This window comes from Dermacentor albipictus, chromosome 7, assembly GCF_038994185.2.
Source record: "Dermacentor albipictus isolate Rhodes 1998 colony chromosome 7, USDA_Dalb.pri_finalv2, whole genome shotgun sequence".
Taxonomy (NCBI): domain Eukaryota; kingdom Metazoa; phylum Arthropoda; class Arachnida; order Ixodida; family Ixodidae; genus Dermacentor; species Dermacentor albipictus.
This window is the reverse complement of record NC_091827.1, coordinates 60,054,407-60,077,849: the sequence shown is the minus strand read 5'-3', so window position 1 is coordinate 60,077,849 and position 23,443 is coordinate 60,054,407. Positions and strand designations below refer to the sequence as shown.

General features: G+C 45.1%; 1 protein-coding gene and 1 long non-coding RNA gene across 2 annotated transcripts in view; both read left to right on the top strand.

The window, feature by feature from the left end:
- Positions 1–879, top strand: part of LOC135912637 (uncharacterized) — a 37,210-nt gene extending 36,331 nt beyond the window's left edge. Inside the window, exon 14 of the mRNA XM_070521278.1 lies at positions 492–879. Coding sequence (XP_070377379.1) covers positions 492–656 — 165 coding nt within the window. The 3' untranslated portion in view covers positions 657–879. The remainder of the gene's footprint in view (positions 1–491) is intronic.
- A 16,399-nt stretch (positions 880–17,278) lies between these two features.
- On the top strand, positions 17,279–21,242 carry LOC139047473 (uncharacterized). Its single transcript, XR_011507167.1, has 3 exons — positions 17,279–17,402; positions 20,394–20,483; positions 21,205–21,242. It is a non-coding gene; the product is annotated as an uncharacterized lncRNA (long non-coding RNA).
- The last annotated feature ends 2,201 nt before the right edge of the window (positions 21,243–23,443 follow it).

Here is a 23,443-nt window from a genome sequence, read left to right as displayed (position 1 = left end):
GCATACAAACTGACATCGCGAAGGTAGAGAGGCAAACGCCTGACCCTTGATAAGAGTGGCCCTTGACCCTTGATAAGATATGGGTGAACCGGCCATATCTCCAAATGGGTCTGCTCAATATAACGCTTGCGCTTACGTTGGTCGACACCAGAGCCAGGCCGAAGACGCCCACTTGCGTCTCCCGGCCAATCTTTCGGCAAACAGATGTGCAACCACTCCGAAAGTGCGTCTCCGCCAGCCTCTTTAACGTCACGCTGCTTTGCAGTGACGTTTTCACGATGGCTATCGCGACAAATTCGAACAAACGAGCCACATTTATTTTGTGGACTTTGAGATGTATTACCCTTTCGCCGTCCGCTGTTAGTCACACTTTGCAAAAGCGTTCTTCGTAAGCATGCAAAGCTTATGCTGCATTCAATTTGACGTCTAGATTAGGTGTCCACGCTTTTTTAAGGAAGCGATGAACCTGTCTTTTCGTTTTGGCTTCCCAGGCCGCGAACATCATGCAGAGATCCGACGTACGGACCAACTTCACGTGGTTGTTGCTCAACGCTGACCTGACAGACTTAAGGAAGCACTGTCTCGGACAACCCTTCGAGCGCGTAAAGCGATTCAGAGACTTTTACTACCGGCAAGCACAGATGCCGAAGGGTTAGCCACATACCCTGCTGCTGTGTGGTAATTGCCCAACGACGTACAGGTGTCGCACTGTTTTGCGAGCCGTCCTGTAATGTGTCTGTGGGCGGGATTTTTCGTTAGCCCTACGTGACCAGGTAGAAAAAAAAGCCTATATTTTTATTTAGCGTATGTTAGCGGTACTGCATGCGATAAACACATTGTGGTCAAACGGTTTTTGACTTTTCCCTTTGCTCTTGTAAAGTGTCTTTGCGTGAGTTGTCTCGGATGGTGGGTCACCTTCGCTAATGGCCGCGAGATCAGGCTTATACATGGCAGCACCATCGTCGCATTAATGTGCATGGGTGGTCATTGGTGTGCATTGAAATGTACCCCAGTCAAAAATTCCAACAAGACCATATCTGTTTGCTATGCGGAAATTTGGCATATCGGCTTGTCGGCCGGTTGGTTTATCGGCCTGTTGGAGCTCATGCCTAAGCCTATTAGGCCTGCACATTCACAGCCCTGCAATATTTTGCATAAAATAAGTTTTGTCTGAATACCTGAAATTATTTTTATTTACTAGAAGTACCACAGTCGGCAAGAAAGCTTGCGTCACAAACAATCACTTCCTTTACACGTCGCCCGGCTTCTTTCAAGGTGCTTTCAAACATTCTTCATGTTTTTTTCTGGTTTTCGTCGCGCACATTGCTGCCCGTGTGCCATTGCCCAAGAGAGCTGCAAATAAAAAGCAAGAAGGAAATTCAAAAACATGTTTATAAATGCAGTTGGAATGTATATGTATACAGTGAAGTGGTCCATAATTATGCATAAGGCTTGGGTGCTCTAACAGGTGTTTATACAATTTTAGTCCATGTGAGTGCAAAGCAAATTTAAGTGGCATGTTGGTGAAGAATACAATGCACCTGTGAATACAACCAGTGTTATAGGGGTTGAATGAGGCAAGCTGGCTTTCTGCAGTACTTGTTTGGGGGCGCCCAACCAGTCCTAAGAGGAACAGATGTGACCATCCACATTGATGCGCCGTCCCACAGACATGTATGAGCCATTCAGTGAGCAAGCAACAAGCAGCAGCCACCATCGGCAAGAGAGGTGCAGGCAGGTTCACTAAAAAAGCTTCACTTGAAAGAATTATGTGGACCTCGTACACGTCTGTGGGAATCGATGTGACTGCTCATTTGTGCTAAATATCAACACAGTCTTCGTTATTTTTTTTTGTGGTTACAATCTGTCATCAAGCAGCTTTAAATGGTGCTGACTCTACCCTTAATGTCTACACTGGAGCACGAAAAGTGGCAGACAATGACCCTTGCGTGCTAACCCGTGGTCACTGAAGTGCTTGAAAGAATATCTCTGCTCATGTTGCCAGAGAATGTAGATTTCGTAGCGATAGATTGGTAGCGATACCATGACATGGACAAAATATCGATTGGTCAGGTAACATGCAAGTGCATGTGCATGCAACAACGTATTGACAAGCCTTTTTGGCTACGTCTGGAATGTAACTTCCTGGCAAATTCAATATTTGAGATTCGTGATTATTGGGACGCTTAGGCACCGGCCACCATGAGCCCCCGACCCTACGCTCAACAGCAGAAACCATAGTAACTGCGCTATGCACTGTGGTTTACTTGAATGATAAACAGCACAGTTAAACTAAACACACAGAAAGTTCCTTTCATTGACAAAGCACAGCCAACATAGCCAGCCTTACACATGTAAGGGGCTTGGTGGTGCATTACTTCAGCCCGCGGAATTCCTATAGTTTATGAACATTGTAAGATTAAAAAATCTGAGTAAGTGAACTGCGCACTGGTTGGCCACCTCAGTTGAAACAGTAATTTAATGAATTGAAAAAATTCACTGCATGTCACAGTATAAGATCTAAATGCCCTACATTGCAAACCTTTTAGTGAGGCCACCATCTCGGGGGTTAAAGCGGGTCTCCGCTCCATCTAGCCCTTTGCCCAGCACTTATTTGGCAATGTTCCTGCAACGTTGCAGCGCCTCAGTTGATCGGGCATCCAATAGAAGCCATGTCGCAAACCGGGAATCCACTGATGCCCGAAACAAGATGCCCCAGCCTCCTTTTCGAGCCACCAGTTGGTCCCAGCATAGATCTGGAATATAAAGAATTGCATTAGGCATTATATTTTAACACGCACAATAAACAAATAGAATACCCTGAAACAGCACGAGCTGCATATGGCTGTGTTGGTGGACATTACATCTGCGAGTTCTGGCAATGCACCCTTCTGTCTTTTCTTAAATGAGGGCCCACCACGGAAATAGCACAAACAATGAATTGTTATACAACATTATCTGCATGACTAAGGCCCAGTAAAATAAAAATTGACTGTACAGATAGCCTAGCCTAAAGCAGCATAGCCAGGCTAAATTTGGCATTCGAAATACAAGCGAAAAAAAAGCTAGCCTAAATGGCTGATCGCTCTTTCATAGGAATCAGTGGGACACAATAGGGAAACATGTCACAGAAGCGGTTGCATGTTTATTGTACATGAAGTATTAAGTTGTAAGTAGTCATCAACGGTACCCTACCACTGCACAGGGATCATCGACGATCGCCACAAGCGAATGTAGTGGAACGACTTGTGACCGGGAAACATCCCCTAAAGACACTGCATTGCACGCGCTGGAGCCCTGTGTACATCCGCCATAAACCACAGTCGTTCGAAAGATGTAAAGATGTTTTTATTAAATCGCTTTGTGAACTCGCGCTCTGCTGCAGCGTCCTGTTGGCAATTGGCGTCCTTCTGCCAAGTTGCTTCAGCGAAAGTACCAGCATATTGGTCTGGCTTCGCAGTGTCTTGGGCAGCCACTTGGGATGCGCTCAGCTTCAGGAATGAGAATGGCAGAGTTCGTAGCATGCACCGCAAACGCACAAAGGCAGTTTGCTTCCCACTGGCGTGTGTGTCTCGCCAGATCAAAGCGAGATTCGCTCATTGATGTTGTTGCCTTTTTGCGCCGCTTAACACCACAGTTTTCTTAGTTGGTGTCATCACAAGCGAAGCAGCAGGCAGCATGTAACCACTGCTGACGCATGCTGAAGCTGCAGTCCGTATGGTGGCGAGACGTCACAGGCTAATCCGACACGAAAGATAAACAATGTGCGGAAACTGTTTTAGAAACGAAAGTGTTTCATGCCGGGGTACGCCATCAACTTTGTGTAACCGATGTGACGTCGGCGTGAACAAGTCAAATATGCTCTGTGATGACAGGGATGGCTCCTCCATGTAGGGCGGTGAAGCAAAGTAGTGCACCATGACACTAACGAGCACCAAGGATAGGATAGGAATAAACTTTATTTATCCAGCAGTTGTTGATGTTGGTGCCCGGGGCTAGGCTGCCAGTGGACCATCGCCCGAGGAAGATCTTTCGAGATCCTCGGCAACGGCCCTGGCCCGCTGGACGGCCCACTCCTGGTCTTCGGGTGCCTCGCTGAGGAGGGCGGCTTGCCATCTCTCAGCGAGGCGCCCCGCTTCAGAGGGTTCCGCTGTTGTATTCCCCCGGCCTCTTTGTCCTTGTTCCACGTGGCGTTGGCATTCCCAAAGCACATGGGAATGCCATGTGCTTTGGGAATGCCAACGAGCACCAACAGTAAGCGTTTTAGTAATCACACTGCAGCATAGTCTTCAACACCGTGTAGCTTGATGTAGGCAGTGTAGGCTTTCGGCTGAGTTTACCACACAACTTCCGCACATCGTTTTTCTTTCTCGTCCGATTAGCCTGTGACACCTCGCCGCCTCTGGAGTGCAGCGTTAACATGCATCATCAGTTCTTACACACCACCTACTGCTTCACCACACCACACCACCTACTGCTCATGATGGCACCGACAAGGAAAACTGCTGCACTAAGCGGCTCAGAAAGGCAATGACGTTGACAGGTGAACCTCGCTTTAGTCCGGTTAAAGACACGCCAGCATCAAAAAGAACGTTTTCAGGCGTTTGCGGCACAAGCTGCGAACCCTGCCGCTTCCATTCGTGAAGCTGAGTCCATTGCAGCTGGCTGCCCAAGACATTATAGAGTCGGGCCAAAATGATCATACCTTCACCAAAGCGGCTCAGCAGCAGGGCTCCGCTGACCAATAGGACGCCCTTGCCAAGCAAGGCTGCAACATTGTCGCCAACCTGCAAATCGTGTGCCTTTCGCTACAGTGGACGATGAGTTCACAAGGCAAACATGGAAAAGCTTCTGTGAAGACACACTTAACTTTCACGTTCTGCAATTTCTGCAAATAGTACATTTCCCCAAGTTTTAAATGACCTTAAAAGAACGCTAGCGGAAAGAAACTATCCCCTAGTTGCTCTCGATAGAGCTTGTGATGTCGCGTCAAAATTGAAGGGACAGTCGGAATCGGCGAAGAAACAGGCCACACCAGAATCTGACAGACCGCGGGCCTTTATAACAAAATATCCCAATGCACTCCCAAACATAACGTCCTACGAAAATACCACCCAATATTATTAAGTAACGAGCGTCTGAGGAAAGCGTTCCCGCATGTACCTAGGGTTACCTATCGGCGCAATAGGAAGATCGAAGACATGTTGGTTGGTCTACGCAAAAGTCAGCCAACAGCACTCCCCAGTAATAAAAGCACGCTGTCGCCCCAGGTGCAAAACCTGTAAGCACATTCAAACGGGCATTAAAATTAAAAGCACCGAAAATAGTTATACTCACGATGTCAAATCTACCTTCATTGTACAAGTTCGGATGTGATTTATATGCTTGAACGTTCCTACGATAAGAAACAATGTATCGGTGAAAGAGGACAATCAGTGAAAGTCAAATTAAATGGGCATCGTGCGGACAAAGCTAAACTTCCCAAAGCCGTCGCCAAGCATTTCCACCAACCAGATCATCCCTTTGATTAACCTAAACACTACACCTTACAAATTTTCGTTCTGAACGAAAAAGCAAATGTAGATAATTATACGTTATCCATAAGGTCAACACATTGCAACCAAAAGGCATGAACGTTCAAAAGGGAACTTTAGAATCTAATCGCTATGCTAAATTTCGAGATATACACAACAACACTTTGCTTGGTTTGTTAGATTTTTTTTCTTTTTCTTAATTTTTTTCGTTTATTTTTTTCCAGCCAGCGTGTCAGACGCCGTTGACACGTGCTTGGCATTTGGCCGTGTCACTGTTCACGTGCACAGCGCTCCTTTATTCTGAATTAGACACGCTGACACACCTTCACCCGTTGCCGCACCGACCCGCCTTACACCCTCTCTGCTTTAGAAGAACCCCTCCTATATATATACTGTGGTGAGGATAGCATACGGCGCCTTCAAGAAGACAAGTCCACTTGTGGGAACGTTGGCTCATGCTTTCACCTTGTTCTCGTTTTGCTCATCGTCTTGAATTTCCATCTGCCGCCTTCCCCGTGCTTTATCTGCAGCTTAGAAACACTGACAGACAACAGAAAATGTCAAATGAACAGGTGATATTGCAATAGCGAAAGCTACCCATAACAATTAGCCATAAAATATAAAATAGTGATGGTTTCCTGAAAAGGAAACGTTGGCTTGGAAGTAGTCAAGGCACATCTGGATAAGGCTGTGCTTATCTGAAAGTTTTCCACATGGATGGGTGTGAACATTATAAATGTGTGAACTAGTGCTTTGAAAAATGCTACAGGTATGTAGGTGAGTATCGGTGAAAGTGACTCGTTAAATATGAGCGAGTGCACACAAAATATTGGTTAGCTAGAGCAAGTGTCTCACAATCTGTTCCTGAGAACTAAGCAATGGTGTCAGAGAAATCGTACCAAGCTGATCTGGCAGGAATACTGTGGGGCTGTCAAAGAACGTAGCAGCAGTGCTGTGTCCTAAAGATAATGCAGAAGCAATGTTATTGCAAATCAGTTCTGTAGAAATTCACGAACTAGAGGAAGCTTCATGAAAATGAAAAAAAAATGCACCCCGCAGTAGCATGAAGCTCCGAAGGGAATTTGTAGCTTTGTGCTGCTGTAAGGTGGAGGACAATTTTTTCCTTTCAACAACAATTAAGACTGAACAACAGTGACACACGAGGATGGCAAACAAGAAAAAACTTGCCCTGTCTATGAAGTATCTGACTCAAAGCCTGCAAAGCTTCTGACCCACTGACACCAGATAGCCTGTCACTAGATTCTGCAATGACAACACACCAAGTCCTTAAATATTACTTTCGTACATTACAAAGTAAACATATCAATGCAACAACTTGCAATGGCATGGCTTATTAACTTCTTTTGGAATTCGAACAAGTAATCCACTCGCGAGCAAACTTTCTCATTGCCTTGAACAGCATTCACAACATTCTTCTCCTGCCTTGTCCCATAATGGAGCCAAGAGCCCATGATATGCTAATGTTACAAGCTCCCCCACCTTTTTCTTCCCTTTCTTCTGCGCTTGGTCCCTTTCGCTTCGCCCCAGAATTAAGGTCCTATCAAAGCGCGGTGTACAATTGCTGCAAGCATTCAAATGGGACGTAAGATGTGCCCCTGTTTGAGCATTACTGTTTGCTTTTCTGGCATGTTTCCTGAGTCACTCATTGATGCATCACCAGGTCTGACCGACGTACGTCTTTCCACATGATAAAGGTAGGGCATAAACAACTCCGGTTGCATAGGGAACGTATGCTATGCCATGCCTAATTTGGCAGCCTCGCCTGTTATCACTGCATGCGTGGGCACAGTTTCGCGAGCTTATTCAGAGCAGAAAAATCCAGAGGGACACCGTGCCAACCTGCAACCTTTTTAAGGTTGTGGGAAACCTTATGTATATAAGGCACCAGCACAGGTCTGAACGCTTCACGTTCTGTCGTCTAACTCGTACTCGGCTTTCTGATTTTCAACCAGTGTAACAGACTTTCGGCTATATCTGTCAAAAGTGTCATAGGGAACCCTGTTGTCGAAAGGGTTCCCTATGACACCCTGTTGCCGGCGAACTTGATCATCAAAACTTGCTTCCATTTTATTGCACACAAGATTTATTGAGAGCTGATTCCATGCATTTGGATGCTATGCCTCTTTTGACAATGCTTGAATGCTCCGACTTGGAAGACAAAAGTTCCTTTTGTGCCCGAGGAATGTAAACCCAACGAACATGGCGTTCGCAGAACTCTAGGTTAAGATCTAGGAAGTGCAAATGATTATCGTGGGATAGTTCGTGGGTAAATCTTAGGTAAAACTAACCACATTGAATAAAAACACCTAAACCCTCATTAAGAGTATCCAGCTAGGAAGAGTCACACGCTAAAAACACTAAAAACTCGTCGACGTATCTAAAAACCTTTAAAACATTTCCTTCTTTAATTGTGCACCACGCTTTCATGAGACCTTGATTCTGTGGCGAAGCAAAAGCGAGCAAGCGCAATTAGCACTAAAGCTTATCACATAAAGAAAAAAGCAGATCATTGTGTCAGTTACTCATCCTTATCTCTTTACGCTGTCGAGTGTCAGTTTTTAAGCTCACATGTCTGTTAACCGCCTGGCATAAGGGATGTGTTCATTTTGATTACGTTTGCGCATGTGTGGCCATGGAGCATAAGGGTGTCCCACATAACTTGAGCCAAGAATTTAAATATGAAAGGGGCGTCAAAGCGAACTGAAATGAACGCATAGTATTCACAATAGCCTATAGTAACTCAAAGAATTTTTTGTTTCACCATAATTCACTAATTATTTAGATTATTTACAAATTTTTAATTATTGGCTGATTACCTTAAGTACTACACACCGATTTGTAGAGCACCTTCAGAAACCACCGATCGAGTTGTTTCCTTTGTAATACATCTCACGTAGTCCTTTTTTCCGGGTTGCAAAGAAAGCCCGCGAAATATGAAAAAAAAAGCCACGTGATGGAGCGCTTGCGCAGTGGTATCGTGCTGCTCTCAAGCGTGCGTTCGATGAACAACGTCGGCTCGTCGTCGGGTGACGGGGAAAATGCATGCTGCTGGCCGAGCGCTGCCGATGAGATAAAGAACTCCCTTCTGCTTCCTCATCGCCAGTCACAATGCAATCGACCTTGTTCACCGAACGCACGCTTGAGAGCAGCACAATACCTCCGTGAAAGCGCTCCGTGATGTGGCTTTTTCACATTTTGCGGGCTTTCTTTGCAAACCGAAAAAATGAACTACGTTAAACGTATCGGAAAGGAAACAACTCGATCCGTGGTTTTTTTAAAAAATCTGCGTATCGTACTTGGGGTCCTCAGCCAATAATTAGAAAGTTGGGTAATTAAACTCCAATAATTAGTCAGTAATGGGGAAAACAAGAAACTGTCAGTTACTTTTGGCTACTGCGAATAGCATGCATTTAGTTCAATTCGGTTCAGACGTGCCTTCCATTTTTAAATTCTTGGCTCAAGTTATGTAGGACATCCTGTATATGTGTGTCGTGGCAGTGAATAAATGTAGTTGTCAGTAGCGCTTCTGTGTCTGTCCCTCTCATTTTGTGGTCGGTCTGGTTTTCTCTGTTCTCTTTTAATGGACATGCACCAACTCGCACCTACAGAAGTTTTACCCAAGTTCTACCTTATTATGATGCAATAAATTTAAACTCTGGTAAATATTTCCATGCAAGCGGCTCCAGATGGAAACTTTTTAAATGCAAATAACAAGTAGCCTATAAATAGATCTATGCAAGCCAGTGGCATATAGAAAATGCCTTATGAATCTTCCGTGACGCACGTTCCTCCACAGCGTCATTTGAAGCCACAGCTGCAGTGGTTCCTGAAGATCATACAAACGATAGGTTATTACAATGTGGAAGAAGTATACTAGCACTGATAGAGTTATAAAAGTTAAGGTAATTTGAATGTCCTTGAAAATTTTAAAACCACATATGCGCACAAAATATTTCCTCACCCACAAGCTGTGGGCTCCTCTCAGAGCTCGCGTGGGAATGTGGTCTGTTGCGAGAGTGTAGGCCTGAGTCTGCAATGATAATGTGCATACAACAGCGTTTCTACTACCTTCAACACGATATCAATCAAACAGACAATAAATGTAGTACCTTGCAAGCAACATGAAAAATAAATTGCTTTTTGGCTGTCATAGTGACAAAAATGCAAATTCCAATTCTGGACATGTTGTAGAGCGTACATCGGCGGACAGCTTTCTGTGGCAATGAAGGGAAAGTTACGGGCACGAGGCTGCTCCACATGTATTACGGTGCCAAATAGTCCACCAGCGTTCGACAGTGTTTCTGGTTGCTCGGAACAGGTGCCGAATTGACACAGCTTCACGTGCGACCGTTTCCCATTTGCCCAGACGCGGAAGGGAAAAGCCGCAACATAAGTAAGCGTTTACATCCAGTGGTGTGTTTTATCTTATTTAACTGTTGCTAATAATGTGTTTATGCTTTCTCTTCCCTAGCTTAAACTAATGTGGCTGAAAACATGGAACTCTTTTCAGAAGTGCTCTCACTTGTGCGTAATTTGCCTCCGTAGCTTTCCCTTCATTGTTCCAGAATGTTCTCCACGAGTATAGCACATAGAACTCTACAGCATAATTCTGGGGCCCTGAGTTATTGTTTATAAAATGTAGAAAGAACAGAAATGGCTTGTGATGGTAATAAAGGGGTGATATCGGCTCACTGACCTCCAGCGGAGCAGTCAATCTTCCCCCCTTTCGTCCAGGCCCCTACCACAGAAAAACACGCGGTCGGTTGATACATGGCGGTGCCGCACATACCCTCACCAACGTTCAATAGCATACCTTAATTTCAATTCTACACCGTCGCTGCTAACACACCCTTGGTCATTGCCTCGCCCGCCCGCCTTAAGCCCTCTCCCCTTTATAAGAACCCTACTTATATATACCATGCCGAGAAAAGCATATGTCGCCTTGAAGAAGACAAATCCACTTGTCTAAATTCTGCCAACCGCTTTTACATTGTTCTCGTTTTGCTCATCTTGAATTTCCATCTCCCACCTTCCCCGTATTTTAAACGATTAAACACTCTGATCGGCAAGCTTTCTGTTGCACTAAAGAAAATAGGTACCATGAAAATTGGTTGTCATTCCCTTTAACAGGCCTTAAACGCTTTATTATTTTGTAATTGCAGCTCACATACTTTTATCAACACTGAAAGCAGGGAAAATGGCTTTTTGTTTTTCTTGACTAGCTTCTAATATCATATTGAGCTTTCAATTTCAAGATAGTAATAATAATTGAAAGGTAGCATTATACTGTTCCGAGAACATTGGAATGAAAAGTGCAAAATAAAAAGAAATTGACACAGTCCGGCAATACTTCACTCAAGCACTCTGTAAGCTATATGCAAACATAATTGATATGCTCAAACGAAGAGTTATTGCAGCTTTGCTTCTACAGTACACTCTCTCAACCATGTTTTTCTGTACAACAAATTGCACATTGCATTGCATGTGCAATGAAATTTGGCATGACATGATGGTCAATATGTTCAATGCACATACTCAATCAAGCGGACCAAGCAGTATGTGTCCCAGTGTGATCCGATACATAAGTGCCAGAAAAGAAGTGTTGGTAATCATACTTTCCCTTTCCCTACATTGAGGTTCTTTGTTTTTCTAGGCCTTTTGGTTAGGAACAATTGCATTTCCCGCTATGTTTCTCCACAGCCCCAGAAAGCAGCGACGTTTGAGCACAGAAGTGAAATAGTATTGCATAATGCATACACAGCACTGACAGAATATATTACAACTTTTCCTCTTTTTGGTATCTTGCAACACAAATGTAACATTACAACACAGCTTGCACTTAAGTCTTCCCTAATCTTGTTAGGCCTGATATCCAACTATTGACAAGTATTGGAATTATATACAAGTGAATAATAACAAAACTGGAATTGCGCATGTGTGATGCCAAGTGAAGCCAGTAATTGAAAGATGAGGGTAAAGTACCAAGGTATACTTTTAACTTCCCAAAACGCTAAATGCTTCTCTCCAAATCTTAAGGCTCACATAATAATTATACTTTTCAGATTACCAAATTTTCCTGTTTCACGGGATTGCTCATCCAGTGTGTTAAAATTCGGCACAATTGACATTTTAAACCCCAATGATGTCCAACTGTACGAACTTACACTTGCAGTGATCTCCGCTTGCAAGCAATTGGGTCGCATTGAAAGCTCCCATTGGACTCAATGTTTTGTTAAATTTAGCCTTTTCGGCAACCGAATACCACTATCCACCGACACAGTACCGTTCGTTTAACAGCTTACCTGGCATATGGTGTACCTTGGCTTTATAGTGTCCACCGGAGACACTGTAGTCGCCGGTCCACCATGCTTCGCATGATTCGGCGCCGTCAAAATCGGAAAGGCTTGTCGGATTAAAGTCTCTTACCGGGTCGATAAACTTCAGTTTTCGAGTCGACCTGGTACTGCACGTACCAGCGTTCCGTCGGGGAAAGCACACTAGAAGATCATGACGAATGTGCTTTGTAGAAATTCGTGCAGAGAAACAAAACAAATGAACACGCAGCGTCGAGCTATGGATACGACTTCAGGGCAAGCGATCAAATCCGAACAATTACAATCGCGTTCCTAGTGGTCGTTGATCACTCGCCGTGGTTGCTCAGTGGCTATGGTGTTGGGCTGCTGAGCACGAGGTCACGGAATCGAATCCCGGCCCCCATTTCGATAGGGGCGAAAACACCCGTGTACTTAGATTTAGGCGCACGTTAAAGATCCCCAGGCGGTCGAAATTGCCGGAGTCCTCCACTACGGCGTGCCTCATAATCAGAAAGGGATTTTGGCACGTAAAACCCCATAATTCAATTCAATTAGTGGTCGTTGATCTATATAAACGAAACTTAAAACACCAAAAAGATCAGCATTTTAAAGTCGTATAATCATACACCACTTTATTTTTTTACATTTACACGCTGGATTTAGTTCTCTGCATCGGAGAGACCACAAAGACAGAGTGTTGTACTAAGGCAGAATGCTGGTCTAGCTGGAATAAATGAAACACACTACAGAGCACTGTAAATTGTATAGTGTGTTGTTGTGCGTGCAAGACCCCCGCTCCCCATCCACCCAACAAGATAAGAGAAAATATTTTCACCACTGAAATAAATTAGAGCGAGTTGGTATGGACTCATGTCGCTGAAATTGCAGGTGTGCCAACACAGGCATGAGTAACGAAAACGGCAAGACTGACGCGGGCGTTAGGCTCATGATTTTCATCCTCCTGGCCATTTCGACCTTTAGTTTCGGGTTTGCATGTCTGTCCTGCGTTGTCATACAACTTTTTCCTTTCCTCCATGTAACTAGTCCTCCAGCACATCCTCATGAAACGAGCGATGCAGCTGGCATCAAATGGCGCCACTTCTTTCAGTCGTGGCTAGTATCCTGGCCGTAAATGCGTCAGCATACCCAAAACTGTATCATCCAGAGCCTGGCGTTCAGCACCTTAGCGCAAAAGATTGCAGCTTGCAGCTTGCACGGTCATGCAGAAACATGACGTTTCTTGCAAGAATCTTTGCTTCTGAGTGATTCAAGTGTATGGATATGTATTGAAAGAAACGATGAAAAGCAAGCGTGTGCCTATGGCTTGTGTGAGAAAGTACCAGGAACTTTCATCCTGTCCCACCCTGACCCACCGGGCAGGTGGTATCTCCTGCCAGCGCCTCATCACTGCTCGTCCGCATGCCGGACGGTAACCACGTGGCACCGGCACGCCGACCATGTTAGGCCTCGCCTCGGTACCTGGCTTGCTCCCTCGGCTGCCACTTCAGACGCACAGCCCGCAAGGGGACCAACGGCAGTAGCAGTCGCTGCCAGCGAAGCACGGCCCACCTCGGAGGCGGCAAGCGTTGCGACTTGTGCGGCGCCCGTCGGGCCGGTGTCAAGTGCGGCGCCACTCCCCAGGCCAGCCACTGCAGACCCTGCGGATGGAGCGAGGCTGGCTCAGGCCGCACCCAGCGTTGCCAAACACGGCCCGTTGACACCGGTGCCCAGGCGGAGTAGTTGACCATGTAGGCCGCCGGACCGTTACTCGCCTCGAAAACAGGCGTCGTCAACCCGGCTGGCGCGGCGACAGAGCCTCAACCAGCCATGAAATCCTTTTATACATTGAGCCTGGACGTATATTGTTTGTAGTGAACAAACTGGGGGTAAGGGATGTGACAAGCATGTGACGGCCCCTGGGCATAATCTTCGTTCAACCGCCAAGCTCGGTGGTTCGCCTGGCTCGGTGGCCTGCCAGGCTCAGTGGCAAACATTGATGCCCGCACCAAATAAACACCGACGAGTGCTGCTGCTCGCGGTGAGTCATCGTTCACCACCACCATGCTGTGGAGCGTCTCTGTGACAGGAGGTGCCTGGAGCCCCCCTCGTCTACGAACCCGGGCGGATCGTGAGTCCTGGGGTTCCTTAACGTGCACCTGAACCTAAGTATACGAGTGTCTCTGAAATGTTTGCCCATCGAAATGAAGCCACCGCGGTCCTGATCGAACCCTTGAGCTGAGCAGAGCAATGCCACAGCCACTGCGCCGCCATGGCGGGTGCTGATGTGCGCGTATATATATATATATATATATATATATATATATATATATATATATATATATATATATATATATATATATATATATATATATATATATATATATATATAGTATGTTTTTCTTGTGGTTCTGTGCGTACGGCTATCGTGTCCAAGCAGAAATTACATTATATATTGATTTTACGTTAATAATGTTTCCGTTCCTATGCTCAGGCCATCTTCCGTAGCTCTTCAGTGCATGCCCTATTTTTCGTTCTGTTCCGAAGAGGAAATAGCCTCTAGTGCGCGAGAACTAAGGCCAGAGGACTGTTAATACAAGAAACCAGTGTACTGCCTACAGGCCGAATACATTGCGCACTGCAAAAGAGCACTTCGGTGTGTGAGATTACGACGATTCATACCCATATTAGGCAGTGTTACAGGACATTAGAACAAAGAAAAGAGAGAAAGGGAGAGAACAGACAGGAACAGTATGTCCCGCCATTCCCCTTCCTATACTTCGCACACACTCCGCAGCTATATATCCGTGTATGTTAGTGTCTAACCGTTTTCCCGACTATTTAGGTCACTGGGCAGTGAATGGTCGAATGGTTAGTGCATCGGGCTCGCGCAACTGGTTTCGAAACCAAGCAGTGGACCAATCTCGCTCCCTGAGTGTGTGCCAATGTTCACATAAGTGCAGCTCCTCAACTAACCTCTTTAACGACGACATGGGCCATTGTAGATGTGAGACTAAGTAGGCACCGCTATTCGAAGAAAGAGATTTTACGCCCACTTGGAGTACAGCGCATGTGCCACTCAGTCTGTGCCGCTCTTCAGTGAATGCCTTTGACGGTAACTTGGCTAACTAGGCCACTGGTTATGTGTCGCTCTAGAATGCAAAAAAAAAACAGTGCTCTTTAACTTCATAGCCAATGCTGGGCTGAATCGATCCTACGTCACACGGTTTCCTCAAGGACAGCAATTTGATGTTTTAGCAGACTGGGTCAGAAATGGACTGGGTAAAGGCCGCTTTTCAATGAACGCCTTTCATGCTACCGCTTTAGCGGGCTGCGCTACGAAGGCGTTAGGCATGTGCTGCTCTCCAATGAACCTCTCGCCTAGTTGGGTTAATGAGTACGTGCTAGAGTGTGCGGCAAGCCAGGGAGCAATGCTACGCTTTCACAGGCAATCGTGCACCAGGCTCCTTATCTCGGAGGCCATGCGTGGACTCGTCCAGAAAGAAGAGCAATGGAGGAGCTCGGTTGCTACATGACGCGTTTCTCAGGCGCCATGTATTTCGGAGACCACGTGCAGGCTTCGAGGTGGGGGTGATAGATGGCACCGTGTGTTCTTGGCGAAGTGCGAAAGACGATCCCCGCTGCAGTACATGCCTCATACATGCCTCGTTGTGACTGTGGCAATGCGTCGTTTCCCTGCATTGATTCCATGCTAACGCATTACCATCGGCAGGGATCGTAAAATTGGTTGTGCCGCAATTTATTTTATACTCATCTCGTCGCCCCACTATTATTGGCTATTAATAATCTATTGCGTACCCGGCAAAAATGGTTTTCCAATATGCCCACCCTGAAGGATAATTCTGACCACCCGCACTTGAAATATGGTGTAAATATTTGATACAACGTGAACGGGTTCGACTTACCATGTTGGTGGTAACCACGTGGAAAGAAAGGGGAACATTGAGAACGTAATTTAAGACTACACAAATGAAGACGTCTCCAAGAGCTATAGCACTAGGAGAGAGTACAGGATACTCTTTCGTCGCCCTGACTACCTTATTGTCCCATGACTCTCCGTCCATACTAGAGACTTCCGAGAACGATGGATGCGTGTAGCCTGCTTATATCCTTGCGCCGGTACATGGTCAATGCTACGCGCTCTAAAACCAGACGCAAGAAATATGCTCCCTTAAATTTTCAGTCTTTAACTCCCAACAGCTCGGTGCAGGTGTCTCTTGTCCACTAGAACCAGACATCTTCCACCTTGAAAAGCAGTGCCAGCCTCGCAGATGTGAGAACCATGCCTGTCCTTACCACACTCTCATTGCCCGTCTTGGAAGTCGAGGCATACTCCGTCTTTAGCACTACATTCTGTGAATGGCTGACAGACGACCAACGAGACTGCGATAGCGGACCATGGATGGATGAATTAACGGATGGGTGGTTGTATGGAAGGATCGTTCCATAGTGTTCTAACACAAATTTTCCTGGCTGATGAGTGACTGCCCCAGGTGCTGTACCGTGCCTGTAGCGCCAGTGACTGTATAACGACACTGTCTGCGTGTTTTCCTGTAGTGACCTGTTCGTATGTTCTGTGCTAGCTGATATATTTTGCTTGCTTTTTTATTGATGTATTGCGTATTCTTGTCTGAGTAATGCATTTTGGACATTGGAGTAACCTTCTCTAAAGAAGTCATCCTTCCCACTGCTTGTTGTTATGGTTGCTGCCATTAAGATTTGGCACATACTCAGGAGTGCGGTTCTGTCGAGGTTGACGAGGTCATCATAATGCAAGTACTTGCGTCATGTTAACTTGCCGGTGGATGCTACCAATATTTACCTAAGAATGGTTATAAATTCAAAAGAAAGAGTACATGAGAATCATCATGCTAGTTTTCGACATTTCGCTAAGTAGAAAAAAATCACGTGTTGTCGCCGTCGTCACCGTCGTCGTTGTCATCATAGAGATCATCACCATCATCATCATTTCTATTGCAAGAGGATGAGATCTCACAGAAATCTGGAATTACCCTTGCCTTCCACCAGCTGACCACATCTTCTGTCTGCAAATTTCCTCATTTCTTCACACCACCTAATCCTCTGACGCTCTCGATTGCGCTTTCGTTCCATTGGAACTCATTAGGTAACTGCAACTGACCACCGGTTATCTTCTCTACGCACTACTTGCTGCAACGGTGTACTCAATAACAAAGGAAGGAACCGAGCTCCATTTGCTCCTCAGTATAGTTCCAAATGTTTTGCAAACTTTTCAGCAGACCTTCCACTACATTCTTCGCTTCTATGATTTTATCTGCACACTTCTATTTGACGGCCGACTTCAATTTCCATACTCGGTAGTGGGTAAGCGCTAGGGTTTGGGGCACAAGCGTCTCTCATGCTTCACGAGACGCGCGCAAATTAGAAAATAAAAAGACCACTACCGGATTCGTTTCAGTGTCCACGACGGTTGACCCCCATCGAGTTCGAGAGAGACCTTTGCCCGTCTGATTCATCAAGAAACCCGAGAACATGGGTGAGCGTGCAAACGCGTTCCTCGCTCTTGTGTAGTTTTCTTCCTGCCCAATGTCGGGCAGAAATGCGTACCCGATTAGAGCATGGACAATAACCGTGATTAGATCTCGTGTTGGCCGTCTTGGGTTACAGCGACTTCAATTGGTCTCGTGTCGTGTACTAACGAAATTATTTGGCGACTTACGAATTTAAAGAAAAGTAAGAAATTGTTCCCGATGTTACATCACCCAGCACATATATTCGAGGAGCTACACGATTCCCTCGCCTATTGCTTTCAATGCCTAAGCAAATTAACATCTTCACGTAAGCAGAATAAAATGTTAGACACTGGCAATAAGGTTGATTGTGTATTTGCTTAAAATTAGTAAAGTCTCCTCTTTTGACAACATAAAAGCTGGAAGAGGGGGTCTCGAAGTGCTCAGTTGCATTGGTTATCTAAAACGAAGAAATAAAATAGGAAAACAACGTTTATTACATTTATAATAGCGAGCCGTATTCAGAAGTTATCAATCTGCTTGCACAATTAGCAAGATTGCGCGCAGTACTAAGCAAAAATGTGGGCCGATAGAGCGTAAAACTATTCCAATCTGCTTTTATCCCAAATCAGCCATTAGACCTCCGTGATAGGTCAGAATGATTCGAGTCCCGCCCATATGCGCTGTTGCCGCTTCCATATGGGGAGAGCCCATCAAATGTTGACCTATCACGGAGCGCTAATGGCCGATTTGGGATAAAAACATACTGGAATAGTCCTGGGTTAAACAGGCTATGTTCAAGTCAAGGATGAGCTCTACATAATGACATTAAATTGGAAGGAGCCTGGCACGAGGTTTTATTCTGTATGTGATGGAACAATTTGAAATTTCACAATTTTACTAGGATAAAGTGTGGTAAGAGAACTTTGAAATGCTCGAATCAAATGACTATCTAGGAACAAGAAGTGAATTTAGATAACTGCAATAATTACGTGCATAATTAAGAAGCGCGCTAGTTACCTAGAGCCTATCAATGTGCGTACTGAATTACCAAGCATAAGGTCAGAACGATATTAGTGAAGAGGTGTCGCTGTCTGCCGGATTCCTGTGGAACTACCATTCGGGTGGGCATTTCTCGTTGCCACGTCTGCCGGCTAGTAGTGTGTGGACGTGCGTGTGTGACCTACGAGTCTTCACGTTGTCTGTTTATTCCTTCGTTCCAGTGCGCCCATATTTACCTTGTCTTTCTTCTTCGGCGTTGAGCAGAAGCAGCGAGTCTTTTAATAATTTCGCCGATTTTCTTTGCCGAGTGCAACCCGTGCTATACCTTGCCATCCTCCGTTGGTCACAGACTGTCCAGATTTATTGCGATTAGCATTCTTTGGGAAATCCGCTCGTTCTTCTGCATACGTACGTACCTGACCACTTAAACGCCAGGTTGGGTCACTGGGTCTGAATGGGTAGAGTGTCCAGCTGCTTTGCTGAGAAAAATGGAACCGGTCTGCAAACCAACCGGTCGACCAGGTTGGGTCACTGGGTATGGTCCACTCTTCAACGACTCTCAATGACGCCAACTTCGGTCACTGGATATGTGTCGCTGGGTAGGTAGTTGTTCTTCAATGAACTTTTTGACGTCAGCATAGGTTATGGGTAAGTGCCGCCGGGTATATGGTACTCTTCAACGAACCTCCTCGAGGATGTACTTCAGCATTCTTATGCATATGTTATGTATAGTGCAGGGCACTGGGCCTTACCTATACATTGATCTCAAGATTATTGTTCATAATGGTTACGCGTCCAGCTTTAACTGCGTCTGACCTATTCTGTAGATGCGCCGGACGCAAGTTATAGAAGTCGGTTGTGATGTCGCAGTAGAGCATGTATTTTGTCTTGAGAAATTATTATAAGTGATTAGGCGCGGTTAAAAAACTCACACTAGCAAGAAGAAAGTGTCGATACAGAAAATTCTTTCTTTTGCAAAGCGTAATTTTCCTGTTTTCAAACTGTTCTTCAGAACATTATGCTTTCTTAATTCGAAAATCTTACAGTGAGGTGCAGTATTTTACCATTTTACAACAGTCAGCGCGCTTCATTAGTGGAGTACCTGTCTAAATCACTAACAGCCAAACATACGCCATCTTTAGATTTCCGTGCGTATACAGCGGGTCACCTTTTGAACCAATTTCAACGATAGTGTTGCAGCATATTCTAGATCGCTCTAGGGCCCAACAATGCCGACACACACACACATATGATGCATCCACGGCGCTTACGTCAGCAGCATTGTTTTGAAGCAAAGTAAAAAAAGCATACCAAACATTATCAAGCGACATTTGCTACTCTGTCAGTTGTGTTAAAGTCATTTTGACAAGCGTCCCCACAGGTTATCGGGTATTGACCACATTTGGTTGCGTCGTAATTTTACCGGTAAGCTGCAGAAAGGCAGCTATGTGTTTTAATGATCACCGCATTGGTCCAAAGAACACGGACTAGCGGAAAGCAGTTTCTGGTCGCTTCAGATCTATCAAATATAACATATATGGTGCCATCGACTTTCTACCGTGGTCCATATCGGTTTCCAGCGGCACGGATCGCTCTCGAGAGTGAAGCCTGAGAGAGAGAGAGAGAGAGAGAGAGAGGTTGCGCAAGCCGAGCGTTCAGGTGCTCCCAGAGCAATCTGAGTAACCACGTGATCGAGATTCTATCGGACCTGGCTAGCGCTCCCCGCTCGAAGGTGAGAGCACCCACCGAGCGGCCTCCAGTTGGAGCACGGCGCCCTGGATGGACCACACGCAATGTGCATCTGGAGTGCTCGATTTTTACCTGCCGAGTGTAAGCCGCACAGCAAAAGTGCTCTAGAGCTCTTGAAACGGACCACTGCTCCATCTTTGCTTAGTACGGACTCGCGCTAACAACGTCTTTGCCTTCACTAAACTGTTTCTTTTTTGAGGACTCATGATGCTGTTCACTGAAGCAGCTCGTACCATTTGTAGTCACGCCCTTCTTCGTACTCACAGCCTATTACCCAGAACAAGCGTACCCGGAAGCGGCAGCGTACCCGGAGTACTCTGCATTCCCGGAGTTTTCGGAGGTCGAGAACCAGTACGGTAAGCGAGAAGTTAAGCGTTCGAAGGATCAGGCGCCGTATTCACAAAGCTCTTCATTGGAGAGCGCTTTTTGACGTTGGCCTACTGCCTTTACCACTAATATGTCTAGCCATCAGGATTCGGTAGGATTTTGTCTTACGAACAATACGAACGGAAGAACTTTTCCTTTGAGTACGGGCGTGCAGCCTGTATTCACAGAATTGCGCGAGTCAACCAACCCCTTGGCTTCCCGTTGAGAGAACTGTCATACACGCTTGCTCTGTGGAACCAGCTAGTTTTTATATGAAACTGACTCGAGCCAACTTTACTGGGTTCATGTAAACGTAACTAAGACTTTACAGACTCTTTTTCCGCTTCCATTTCGCCGTCGGTGATCCTTCGGATGGGAAAGATTTTCTTTAGTGAACATTTCTTCGCGCTGTTAGATAGTATCGACAACGAACTTCAAACTGCTCATTTGCATTACAGGCATAAGTTGCTACGCTATTTACGCATATGTGCGCATATTACTCTCTCTCTAAACGTTCACCATAATGGTTGTCGATTAGTGAAAGTAACTCCACTATAACCAATTGTCGTGACGTCACTCTAATGGATGTAGTATTATAATTTTGGTGCGAAAAAAAAAAAGAAAGCCTTCCTCTATTAGGCGCAAAGATGTATGCTTGCCCAGTGTGTTTTTTACTCACCTGTGCTTCTTCTTTTTTTCTTTTTACATCAGGTGCTCCCCAACTTTCGGGGTATACCGCATGTAAGAATTTGTCTATAAATGATTGTGCAAAACATTTCGGAGTAGTCGTTCTACATTGGCGGAATGATACACTCACTCAATCACAGTAAGAAATAAAGAAGAGCAGAAATAAAAAAATAAGGTCAAGCAGCAGAATTCATCGAATAATTCCTTCGGCTCTGGACTCATTTACTGCGACAGCAGCACTGTCCCACGAAAAAGAAAGCAACACCTTATTGCTTGTTTGTTTTGATTGTCTGCTTCTTTATCATAAAATGACGTCCACCGAATGTGGAGCTAGAAGAAACCCCAGTGGTTAGTGTGGTTTCTTAGTGCATACTATGTAAACATATAGTCTCGGGCAACAATAAAAAGCTAATGTTTATTATAATATTTGAAAGGTAGCTAAAATTTGTGACAGTACACAAAGGGTAGTGTAGAATATATAATTTCTGACCTGTTCTTCTTTCTGACGTACCCATTCTCCTTTCTTTATAAGATAGTAATCGGGGTCGGTAAAAGCTAAATATATACTAGACCCACTCCGACATTATGAGACCCCTTCGTCTAAGGAGACTATATTTATTTAGATACAATACAAAGCCTCATAAGAACTTTTTATTCACTTTTTTGGACAAATGCTTAAACCAACCTTGTGTATTTCTTTTTTTCTTTTTTTGCCCAGGATGGTTGGAGATGTGACAATTTAACCATTAATATCTGCTGAATGTGAGCTACCGCGCTCAGAAAGAGATAGCCTATAAAGAGCGCCCCTGGGAACGTTAGCGACGCCGTTGAAAAAAAAACAAAGATTTAGAAAGGATGATGAGAAATACAATTATAATTTTTATACATGTATTTTGGAACCTCCCTCTGTACTACTTTTCCTTCGTAATTGTAGTAATGTCTAAGAATAATACATTTGATTGACTGATTGATTGAAAACCTAGAATGTTCGGTTGCCAGACGTTTGATGACCGAACCATCGGTCTTAAGATCGTACCTTGCACCATGTTGCCTGAATCTTTTTTTGTGTTGCATAGCTTGGATAACGGTAGCTGCGACAACGTATATATTTGGTGGAATATTATTACACTGTTATGCAAAACGGCTAAATTTGTTTGTTTGCGTTGTGAAGTAGGAAAACACGCCACATGCTTGATGTTACTCTGGCATGATACTTCAATTGACCTTGAAATTTGAAGTATAGTATTTTTTCTATTCGTCTTTCTTGTGCATGACTATGAAGGCCGCAAGTGAGAAGGCAGTCAATTTCTTAAAGGCTTCGTGCTTCTTAGGCACAATGAGTCATTTTGAATGTCTGGACTGAAACATTGAGATATAATCCGAGGCCGGGACTTCTACAGCTGACGTCAGGAGCGAAGTGAGGCCGTGCCACTTGCAAGATTTAAGTGAATTCATTTTCTCTGTACGTTTGCAGTGCTATCACATAGGCACTTGGCGCCTCCGAATACTGTGGGCTGTTGTGCAAATTATGCGGCATTGCCGGTGTGACGTCTTGGTTGGCATTAACGTTGTCAATGCTTTCTACGATGTTTTTCAAACAGCTATTCTCGGCGCATTATCTATTGTGGGAATGTGCCAAGTTCAAGACTTGTCATCGTCAGTGTCACGTAGGCCTTATTGTGCCGCAGAAAGCTGGTTTCACGAACATCGCAAGGAACAAGTGCTCGCGAACATGGCACCACCTCGTCAAGATGAATTGATGAGTGATGCGATGGGCAGTGTAACAAAAGCTACACTGGCCATGATCGTCGCAAGTGTAGTGCGACAGTGTAGACACTAGCTAAACCGGCACTATAGTCAGATACAACTTTAGAAAAAAGGGGAGGCCCCGCCCAGATGACCGAAGCGGCGAAGTCACCGGCCGTCGGGCGCATGACGTCGGTCCAGAGCGCGCGCCCATTGGTGGATGCTCGTGTGCATCCGCCGCGGAGGAGTAAACGCCCCCTTTTTTCTAAAGTTGTATCCGACTATAGTAACTAGCAAAACACGACTAGGTCGTAACAGCGACCACCTCGGACACTTGCCACACACCCAGGGAAAAGAAAAACTACACAAAGCAGGCCAAAGGCAAAAAAAGACAGAAAGAAGATAAATTAAACATTTAACATTCAAGTGAGCCAGGAATCTTTCAAGTTTCATTTCAAGGGTTTTTCAGATGAAATATTTTTACAGCAACAATGACAACCAGTTAGAGGCCTCTGGG